Source organism: Amblyraja radiata, chromosome 3 (genome assembly GCF_010909765.2).
Source record: "Amblyraja radiata isolate CabotCenter1 chromosome 3, sAmbRad1.1.pri, whole genome shotgun sequence".
Taxonomy (NCBI): domain Eukaryota; kingdom Metazoa; phylum Chordata; class Chondrichthyes; order Rajiformes; family Rajidae; genus Amblyraja; species Amblyraja radiata.
In genome coordinates, this window is record NC_045958.1 from 46,404,166 (window position 1) to 46,415,584 (window position 11,419).

At 43.8% G+C, this 11,419-nt stretch overlaps 1 protein-coding gene across 2 annotated transcripts in view; it reads right to left on the minus strand.

Moving 5' to 3' along the window:
* auh (AU RNA binding methylglutaconyl-CoA hydratase) overlaps positions 1–11,099 on the minus strand; it is a 223,712-nt gene extending 212,613 nt beyond the window's left edge. Inside the window, exons 1-3 of one of the 2 annotated variants that reach the window (XM_033017749.1) lie at positions 10,818–11,099; positions 1,505–1,572; positions 44–131 (exon numbers count right to left, since the gene is read on the minus strand). In XM_033017749.1, coding sequence (XP_032873640.1) covers positions 44–131; positions 1,505–1,572; positions 10,818–11,046 — 385 coding nt within the window. In that variant the 5' untranslated portion in view covers positions 11,047–11,099. The remainder of the gene's footprint in view (positions 1–43; positions 132–1,504; positions 1,573–10,817) is intronic. The other variant, XM_033017748.1, reaches the window with a different exon arrangement.
* Between the last annotated feature and the right edge of the window lie 320 nt (positions 11,100–11,419).

The window sequence follows — 11,419 nt, forward strand, 5'->3', positions numbered from 1 at the left end:
CATGTTGTTTAAACTTATTTGAAAGGTAATACCAATGACACACCTGCACAAAATATTCCAGGTACCTCACTGCGCAATATAACTGTCCGAACACTGTTATCATGTTTCACTTCTTCTATTGCTGCTGCCATCTATACACGAGAGAAAAAATAAAATCTAAGATTCAGAAGAACAATGTCAAATCAATATATATATAGCACTTTTGTCTCCATGTTTATCTTACAAAGGAACATTCTCCTACCTCACCATTCTTTCGGATCTTTTTCTTTTTAACATATTTACTCAGCTTCTCCCTGGTCATCAGCCCTCAACTGGTCCATATGGCATTAAGCTTTAACCACTTTCATTTTATTTTTATGGCCCTCGTTTTAGAAAACCAATATGGAAACCATATCCCCAAGTCAATCCCAAGGATCAAACTTTAACAATTTTCTGAATATGTTGCCCTCAACCCTTATCTTCTGAAATCCTCTTCCTCCTTGACCCACAATGAATATTTTTTTAATATTCTCCTGTCAATTGCAGCTTGAATTGTTTATGTGCATAAAAAATAAAATTTCAAATTGCATGCCCACATTGGAACAGTATTTATGACTGTATTGCATTGCAATTCTCCTCAATCTTAACTGTCCACCGATTCGATGACATGTGCACATTTTGAAATTGTAATTCTGTTTCCAAGTCCAAATTATACATATAAATGGTGAAATAAACAATGGTGCAAAGTAGAATTTCTAAACTACCACGAATCTCAACAAGTAAAGTTAATCCTATCTTTCATAATTTTGTTCAGTTTCCAGAATTATCCATTCTTCTACTCAGTGTGTACCCTGACTGAACATACAAAGGATCTAATCATGAATTATTGATATGCCACCTAAACCCTTTGGCAATCCAAATAAATCACAACTATCACACTTCCTCACACCTTTAATGGATTGAACAAGGTTGGTGCTGCATGGCTTTGAAACCAAAGTGACTAGTCTGTATACTTCAGCTTTTGGGATTTCTTCCATTTTAGTATAATATTTTCTCCCAAGAATTAGTTTGAAGGTACCTAGACTTCTCCATCTCCTATTTAAACAGAGAAATACCATTATCCATCTCCTAGTCCTTGGGCATAATCCATTTTCCAATGATATTCTTATGAATGCGCAATAGTTTTTCTCTAGTTTTTAGATACAGCCTTGAAACAGGCCCTTCAGCCTACCTTGTCCGCGCCGACCAGCGATCACCCGTACACTAGTTCTATCCTACATACTAGGGACAATTTACAGAAGCAACAACCGACAGACCTGCATGCCTGTTTCGAGAGAGGAAATAGCACCTGGAGAAAACCAAAGATCACAGGGAGAATATGCAAACTCCGTACAGACAGCACCCTTAATCAGGAACAAACCAGGGTACCTGGCGCGGCAAGTCAGCAACCCAACCACTGTGCTGCCTAATTGTATCATTATGCCTCTCCAATAAAATACAAATTTACATACGTGCTTGTGCTTACCATTTCTACAAGGTTCCTGCTGATAGCATTTTTGGACTGTGGTCTATTTATTCCAAATACAACAATACCTGTAAAAATAGAGAGATAATGAACTATCAGTCACATTATTGAGTATAGAAGTTGGGATGTCATGTTGCAGTTGTATAAGACGTTGGTGAGACCACATTTAGAATATTGTGCTCAGTTCTGGGCATCATGTTACATAGAAACATAGAAAATAGGTGCAGGAGGAGGCCATTCAGCCCTTCGAGCCAGCACCGCCATTCTATGTGATCATGGCTGATCATCCCCTATCAATAATCAATAGGAAAGATATTGTCAAGCTTGAAACGGTTCAGAGAAGATTTACGAGGATGTTGCCAGGACTAGAGTATGTGAGCTATAGGGAGAGGTTGAGTAGGCTGGATCTCTATTCCTTGGAGCGCAGCAGGATGAGGGGTGATCTTATAGAGGTGTATAAAATCATGAGAAGAATAGATCGGGTAGGTGCACAGAGTCTCTTGCCCAGAGTAGGGGAATCGAGGACCAGAGGGCATAGGTTCAAGGTGAAGGGGAAAAGATTTAATAGGAATCTGAGGGGTAACTTTTTCACACAAAGGGTGGTGGATGTATGGAACAAGCTGCCAGATGAGGTGGCTGAGGCTAGGACTATCCCAACGTTTAAGAAACAGTTAGACAGGTACATGGATAGGACAGGTTTGGAGGGATATGGACCAAGCAAAGACAGGTGGGACTAGTGTAGCTGGGACATGTTGGTCGGTGTGGGCAAGTTGGGCTGAAGGGCCTGTTTGCACATTGTATCACTCTATGACTATCAATAATATTCTATTAGTTTACGAATTCTACAAAAGTTAAGTAAAATATTAAGTATAATAGTCCTTATGTTAGGTAAGAGTAACAATAAAATCAGAGAAACTTAAAGGAGACTTTGTAGAATCAGAAAGGTGGAGCCAATTAAATTTAGTCAGAACAGCAGTGGGAGAATTGAAAAACTATAATCTTATCTATGATACCTTCATCCTTCCGGATCATCCGGAGTTCATCCAGCTGCAGCTCCGTTTCCCAATGCGGTCAGTCAGGAGCTGCAGCTGAAGTACTTCCCACAGGTATAGTCCTCAGGGGCACTGGAAATTTGCCTGACTTCCAACATCCTGCAAGATATTCTGTATCTGTCAACATACCACATCTCCTCAATCTTCTAAAAAGGTAGAGGCATTAATGGAGTTTTCTCAACGATTGCATTAATGTGCTGGGCCCAGGGCAAATCTTCAGAGATATGCATGCACAGGAAGTTGAAGCTGTTGACGCGCTCACCGCTCATCCATTAATAAAGACAGGTTCATGGATCCTTGACTTTCCCTTTCTAAAGTCAAAAATCAGCTCCTTGGTCTTGCTGGTGTTGAGAGTAAGATTTGTGTTTTGGCACCCACTCTATCAAGTTTATTTTTGTTACTGCAATCTAAAAATATCGAAGGCTACATGTTGCATTGTTTAGAGTATTGTTGCATACTTAAGTGTCAATGGAAGTGAAGCTTGTCAATTTCAATGGCCAGCTGCAGTGAAACTGACAGATTGTGTTCTTAAGAAACAATAGTGTTTGATTACTGCGAGAGAAGGGTAGAGTGTTAGATAGAAATAGTTTCTTTGCAATGGAAACTTTGTCCCTTGTCAATTTCCAAAGCAACTTTTAAGTACCTCTCTTGTTCCCTATAGAAATAATGTTTTAACCAATATGGTCCAAATAATATAAAATTCATCTATCGCGTTAACTATATCCAATTCTCATTATGAAAACATGTGTTGTAGTAAAACTACCTGGAGATTGTATGATTTCCATTAGCATTAAAGAACAATTTTAAGTATTATGATAATCAGCGTAATAAACAAAGTAATATGTTTTGGGTGAGAAAGAGTTTCTAAAGTTGGGAGAAAGTGAGTAGGTAATGAAAGGTGTTGGGAAAATGAGTATTTGCTGGGATGGGTTCTGAGTCTAACTGAGAATTCAGTCTGCTAACTTACAATAATGTATGTATGGGCAGTAATAATAGTTAATGAAAAAAGTCAAATATGGGAAAGAGTACTGAAAAAATATGAGATTCTAATTAGTTTACTGCCATACACCAGGGAATAATGAAATGCCCTGTTCACATTAAACTCACAGTTAAACATACATCAATGTTTAGAGAGTTTATTAAATGAATCATTTGAAATTAAACTAGTCTTTGGAAAAAAAAAAGTTAAGTAATGGGTCTGCAAGAATGTTTAATAAAATATGTTATTTGTGTGATTCATTCAGAATATCAGTCTCAATTATCATCAATTACATGAAGTGATACCTGTTCACATAAAGATTGTTTTAAGCTTCAAATGGAAACAAATAGAAGATTACTATTGTAAATGCAAAATAACACAATGTTGAATAACAAACATGGGCTATTAAACAAACTACTTTGTTGCAATATTTATTGCTTATTTGGTCAATGTGCATAATCCTCAAGTCATTAGATTGTATTGAAAAGCTGTGCTTATTTGGAAACTACCTGGGATAGAAAACAAGATACTATCCTTCATCAATTGCTCCAATAAAGGAACTAACTGGCTTCTTTGCTCTTCATTTACATGCTTTAGAACTGAATTTTATTTGAGAGACAGAAGTTCTAACTCTGTATTTCTGGAGAAATGTCAAATAATTTTCACTGAAAGAGACATAAATGTGATCCACGTTTAATGGCGAGAGAACATGTAAACACTTACTGCAAAATAAAAATTTGTGGTTTATTATTATTCCGTGCTGTATCTCTAAACATAACTAAACTAAACATTATATGCGATAAGGCAATTTGTTTTAAATTGCCTTCAAAAACTAACTTCCAAAGTGCTGGCACCAAATATTTATATTATGGAATTAAAACATAACAGTCAAGCCGATAAAAATTTTTGCTCCAACAATCTAAGTATCATTGTTTTGGAGAAATGTTGTGTTTGGAAAGAATATTGTGGAAAATTGGCATGTCAGAGAGGATTCAGGGGGTATCGAGAGAAGGCAGGTACAGGATACTGAGTTGGATGATCAGCCATGATCATATTGAATGGCGGTGCAGGCGCGAAGGGCCGAATGGCCTACTCCTGCACCTATTTTCTATGTTCTATGTTCTATGTATGTATATATATTACTAAGTCCGATCTTGACCACTTCCTGTTGTTCTGTATACTGATTTTAGAAAAAACGCTGCCACTTATGGCTGTGATTTTTGGCCATCTTACTCAGAGTCACCCTCCGCTGCGCAGGACAGGGGGATTTTTCCCATTGATTAAAAATATAAGAGTTATTAGTGTTTTAAAAATGTTGAGATTCGCTCTCCTGAAGGCCACGCCCTTCCGGAGGGACTATAAAACCCGGAAGTGTTGAGTGCCTCAGTCAGTCTCTGCAAGATGGGGGAGCGAGAGGGTCACGTCTCTCAGTCTGAGCTGTGAATAACACTGAACACATGTCTACTAAACTGTGAGTGCCTTTAATGTGGTTTGAAAATATAATTTGGAAATGGTAAAGCTGTGTTGCTTTTGGTTTGGAAATGCTAAAGCTGTGTTGCCTTTGGTTTGGAAATGCTAAAGCTGTGTTGCCTAATTAAAGTTGCCCTGCCTAATTAAAGTTGCCTCCTATATAATTAATAGTCTAATCTTGACCACTTCCTGTTTGCGCTTTATATTGATTTTAGAAAAAACGCTACCACGTACGTCTGTGATTTTTCGGCCACCTTACCCAGAGTCCCCCTCCGCTCATCAGGTGCTGAGGATTTTCCCCATCGATTAAAAATAAAAGAGTTATTAGTGTTAAAATAATGTTGAGATTCTCGCTCCTGTCAATCACGCCATGAAGGCCACGCCCCTTGAGGGGGAAGGGACTATAAAACCCAGAAGTGTGGGCGTGGCTCAGTCTCTGCAAGATGGAGGAGGGAGAGGTCACGACTCGCTGTCTTTAGTGGCTTTGCACCCTGCTTCAAATGGTATGAAACTGCACTTGAATTTGGTGGCCTTGCACCCTGCTAGAAGTGGTAAGAAACTGCACTTGAATTTGGTGGCCTTATACCCGGCTTGAAATAGAATTTCAAGGATTAGCCGTGAGTCAACTACCAGCCCACCGCCAGCACAACAGGCTTGATTGACTGAGACGCCAGCCCAAGAATCCATTTGGCGCACAATTTGCATACTAGCCCTCTGGAAACCAGTCCCTTCAGCCCACAACACCCATACTAGCGCTCCAGAAAGCCCCCCCCAACTGGCCACCAATATTAGAATTGGTGGAGAGGTGGAATATTGCGTTGGATGACCAGCCCTCCTGTGTGATGCTGGGACCCAACGGGTCCCACTTAGTCTAGTAATTAATTAAAATTCTCATCTTGACCACTTCCTGTTTGCACTGTGCTTTGATTTTAGAAAAAACGCTACCACATATGGCTGTGATTTTTTGGCCATCTTACTCAGTCCTCCTCCTCTGCGCAGGCCCCGAGGATTTTTCCCATCAATGAAAAGTAAAAGACTTATTAGTTAATGACTTAAAAAATCTTGAGATTCTCTCTCCTGTCAATCACCGCCATGAAAGCCACGCCCCTTCCAGTGGGAGGGGGATGGACTATAAAACCCGGAAGTGTGGGCGTGGCTCATTCGGTCTGCAGGATGGCGAGGGAGAGGTCACGACTCTCTGCCTAAGCTGGGAAAGTCAAGTCAAGTTTATTTGCCACATACACATACAAGATGTGCAATGAAAGTGGCAATGCCTGCGTATTTCTGCAAAAAACTACAGAACAGAATAGAACAGAATCAGTATTTACATATTAGAAAAAAAACAGCAATTTTAAAAAGACACAACACAACAGTAAATTGGTGCAGTAAATTAGTCCCTGGTGAGATAAGGGTTTACAGTCCTAATGGCCTGTGGGAAGAAACTCCGTCTCATCCTCTCTTTTTTCACAGCATGACAGCGGAGGCATTTGCCTGACCATAGCAGCTGGAACAGTCCATTGCTAGGGTGGTAGGGGTCCTTCATTATGTTGCTGGATCTGCACCTCCTGGTGTACAGGTCCTACAGGGGGGCGAGTGTAGTTCCCATAGTGCATTCGGCCGAACGCACTACTCTCAGCAGAGCCTTCCTGTCCTGGGTAGAGCAGTTCCCAAACCAGATTGTGATGTTGCTGGACAAGATGCTTTCTACAACCCCCGAGTAGAAGCATTGAAGGATCCTCAGAGAGACTCTGAATTTCCTCAGCTGCCTGAGGTGGTAAAGGCGCTGCCTTGCCTTACTCACCAGTGCGGCAGAGTGTGATGTCCATGTCAGATTCTCTGTGATGTGGACTCCCAGGCATTTAAGGCATCTCACCCAGTCCACAGTAGCCCCATTTATCTCCAGTGGCGTATACGTCCACGGATGTTGTGCCCTTCTAAAGTCCACAATCAGCTCCTTGGCTTTTATGACATTCAAGAGGAGTCTGTTGTCCTGACACCAGAGTGCCAGATCAACCACCTCCTCCCGGTAGGCCTTCTCATTGTAATCAGAGATCAGGCCCACCACCACAGTGTAATCAGCAAACTTGATTATAGAGTTGGAGCTGAACCTGGCCACACAGTCACGTGTGTGTACAGGGAGTACAGTAGGGGGCTGAGGACGCAACCCTGGGGGGATCCTGTGTTCAGGGTGAGGGTGTCTGATGTATTTCCTCCCATCTTAACTACCTGGGGCCTGGCAGTGAGAAAGTCCAGGACCCAGGCACACAGGGGAGTGTTAAGCCCCAGTTCCAGCAGCTTCTCAGCAAGTCTGGTGGGGACTATCGTATTGAAGGCTGAACTGGACAATGAACAGCATCCTCACATAGCCCCCCTTCTGGCTGTCAAGGTGAGAGAGAGCAGTGTGTAGAACCTGGGAAACCGCATCGTCCATGGATCTGTTTGGACGGTATACGAACTGTAGCGGGTCCATGTTGCGAGGGAGGAAGGCGCAGATGTGGTTCTTGACCAGCCTCTCAAAGCATTTCATGACTACCAAGGTGAGGGCCACCGGACGGTAGTCATTCAAACAAGCTGGAGAGGCATTCTTTGGTACAGGTACAATGATGGATCTTTTGAAGTAGGCAGGGGCCACGGACTTGGCCAGGGAGAGGTTGAATATTGTGGTAAGCACTGAAGCTAGCTGAGTAGCACAAGACTTAAGTACTCGCCCAGACATACCATCTGGGCCTACAGCTTTCCTTGTGTTTGCACGTGTCAGACCCCTCCTCACATCGTGCTCGGACAATGAGAATGTGTGCACATCCCCAGCGGAGCACATCCCTCCAGCCTAGCTAGCCAGCACGCTGGTGGTGTTGTCGTTAGCCAGCAAGCTAGGGGTGATGTTGCCAGTCTCGAATCGTGCATAGAAAGAGTTCAGGTCATCAGCCAGGGAGGTGCCGGCAGCTCCGGTTGAGGGGGGGCTGCTCTGGTAATTAGTTATAGTCCGTAGCCCCTGCCAAAGGCGTCTGGTGTCCTGCTGCTCCATCTGCGACTCCATCCTGTTCCTGTACCTCCTTTTTGCGTCCTTCACCGCCCTTCGCAGTCGGTAGGACTCTACCTTGTATTCGTCCATATTTCCAGATGCCAGGCCAGAGTTGTAAGCAGCATGGCGAGCATTCAAGGCAATGCGAATGGACCTGTCCACCCATGGTTTTTGATTAGGAAAGATGCTTAACTTACTGTGGGGACGATGTTAACGGCTATTGTTGCAATGAAGCCCGTGACTGCTTCCGCGAACTCACTGAAACTTGCTTGGAACATATTTGTCGACATCGGTCAGTGCATTCTGTAGCATGCCCTCTGACTGGTCGGACCACCGTTTTACGTCCCTCGTCACTGCCGCTTCCCGTAATATCATTTTTTTAATACTCCGGCAGCAAGAAAATGGCAGCGTGGTCAGATTTTCCAAAAGGAGGGAGGGAAACGGCCTTGTAGCCTTTCCTGAATAGCGTATAGCAGCGGACCAAAGTTCTTTCCCCCCTGGTGGTATACGTGATGTTTTGGCAGAAGTTAGGTATGACCTTTTTGAGATTTGATTTATTAAAATCTCCAGCCACCACCATCGCCACATCAGGGTTCTTGTTTTGGTGTCGACATAGCACATCGTGTAGGGCCGATAGTGCCACTTCTGTGTCTGCATGCTATGGAATGTAGACGGCTGCGATGATCACTGAGCTGAACTCACGGGGAAGGTAGAATGGACGGCATGAGATCGTCAGATGTTCCAGGTCTGACGAGCAGGAACGAGAAAGCGTCTTAATATTTCCAGGGTTGCACCAGTTATTATTGGTCATGAAGCAGACTCCTCCACCCTTGGATCTCCCAGATTCTTCTGTTCTGTCAGCACGGTAAACAGTGAAGGACTGTTGGGCAGATTACCTGATCCGGCACCAGCGAGGTCAGCCATGTCTCGGTCAGACAGAGGATGTTGCAGTCTCTTATATCCCGCTGGAATCTGATCCTCGCCCTGAGGTCATCCAGCTTGTTCTCCAGGGATTGGACGTTCGCAGGAAGAATGCTGGGCAGAGGTGGACGGAAGGCTTGGGCTCTCAGCCTATTCCAAATCTCCCCACCGCTTACCCCGATGTTTTCTCCGGGTTTTTCTAGGAGCCGCGCTCCCATTGTTGTTGCCGCGGCGCGCTCTGTTGATCTCTGCCAGCCACGCTGGATCGGTGAGCACAGTGTTTAAAAAGTCTCCAGTTACGCTAAAGTTTAGTTTTGCACGAGTTTCCCAGTCGTACGTTGTTAGTGTTAGAGTGTTAGTACTTCAAAATAAATTATAAATGAACATGCAAGTTAAAAATACGCACAGTCTCCGCGGAGTTACCACGACCCCGACTGGCCCCGGGCCGCGCCATCTTGAAACTACAGAACACTGTGATTATACAATGTACTTGAATAAATGATTTGTTAGCCCCTCCAGGACAAGGGGGCACAGCTTAAGGATAGAGGGGAAATCCTTTAGGACCGAGATAAGAAAAACATTTTTCACACAGAGAGTGGTGAATCTCTGGAACTCTCTGCCACAGAAGGTAGTTGAGGCCAGTTCATTGGCTATATTTAAGAGGGAGTTAGATGTGGCCCTTGTGGCTAAAGGGATCAGGGGGTATGGAGAGAAGGCAGGTACGGGATACTGAGTTGGATGATCAGCCATGATCATATTGAATGGCGGTGCAGGCTCGAAGGGCCAAATGGCCTACTCCTGCACCTATTTTCTATGTTTCTATGTTTGGCCTGCCCTGTGCTTGAAAGTACAATGGCAATGGAAATGAAGTGAAAATGCGATGAGCTGTTGGGCTTGAGCCTGCCCTGTGCTTGAAAGTGCAATGGCAATGGAAATGAAGTGAAAATGCAATCAGCTGTTTGGCTTGAGCCTGCCCTGTGCTTGAAAGTGCAATGGCAATGGAAATGAAGTGAAAATGCAATCAGCTGTTTGGCTTGTGCCTGCCTTGTGCTTGAAACTGTAATGGCAATGGAAGTGAAATGAAAATGCAATGAGCTATTTGGCCTGCCCTGTGCTTGAAACTGCAATGCAATTGGAAATGAAATTAAATGAGTTGTTTGGCCTGCCTGAAACCAACAATTTCGGCCCACAAGGCCCCCATTAGCCGAAAAACCAGTCCCTTTTGCCCAAAATGCCCGTATTACCCCAGGAGGAGCATTTTGCCCAAAAGGCCCGTGCCAGGCCAGGAAAAGTCCAGAAAAAGTGCCTTTCACTGAGATGTCACTCAGATTTATTTTTAAGAACCCCTTCGACCCATCAGCCCTGTACTAGCCCAGGCGTGTGTGTGTATACACACACACTGAACTTTTCTTTCTCATTTATTATATTGTTTGCAGTGTACTATGTTTACACATTCTGTTGGGCTGCTGCAAATAAGAATTTAATTATTCTATCTGGGACGCATGACAGTAAAACACTCTTGCCTCTTGACTATTTAAATTCAAGAGTAAAGTAAAGTAAACCATAGAAGTAGAAAGTAACAACTTAGGGGAAAAAATACAAACTGATGTAACAAAGTAGAAGATCCACTGCAACTCTTCGACACAAATATACGGAATTCAGCTAAGAAAAACACATGAAATCCGCGCTCAAGGGCAACCTTGGATTCTGATCTACCACAGAGCAATAAGGTCAAATCCAAATTAGAGTAGGCTGGGTGCCTGCTATTCGCAACCATGTACTTGTTCTCCTCCTATCCTTACTTGCTATCTTTTCCCTCCCTCACTCTATGCTATCTCTCCCTCCCCATCCCCAGCAGTGTGAACGTACCTGCCGACTCCACCTCCAGGTGATGCACTCGCAGCTCGGATTCCGTTGCGCTTTCACTGTAACCTCTCCCGACAGGCGGCCCCGCTGCCTCACGCTTCCCGCCTCGGCTCCCAAACGCAGCGAAGCCGCTCCCGGCTGCCGAGCTGCACCTCCCCGGGCTGGCAGTAACCAGAGCGCCGGCAACCCGCCACAGGGCTAGCGGCCTGCAGACAACTGTCAGCGCCGCCATAGTAACCGTGCCTCAACTCTGACCCGGGCGCCAGAGGCCATCCGACCTTCCTTGCCACACTCCCCAGAAGCCTCTGCGCTACGGCTGCAGAATGAGTGAAGCTTGGCTGGTGTGCAACTCAAGAGGTGCAAGAGCTGAGGCGACCTTGGAATCGTTTTCATTTGCTTTGTAGGTGTGCATATTCCAAATTAAACGTTTATTACTTAAAATAATCTAGCAATATATATATTAATCTTGTTTGAAAAGTTGTACATAGTTTATGGCAGTGGAAGCAAACATCATCACTGAAAACAAACGATACAATCCATCAGTGCAAAACTTGTACCTCACCACTGGATAAAAACAGTTATAAAATAATGCCATTTATTTTTAA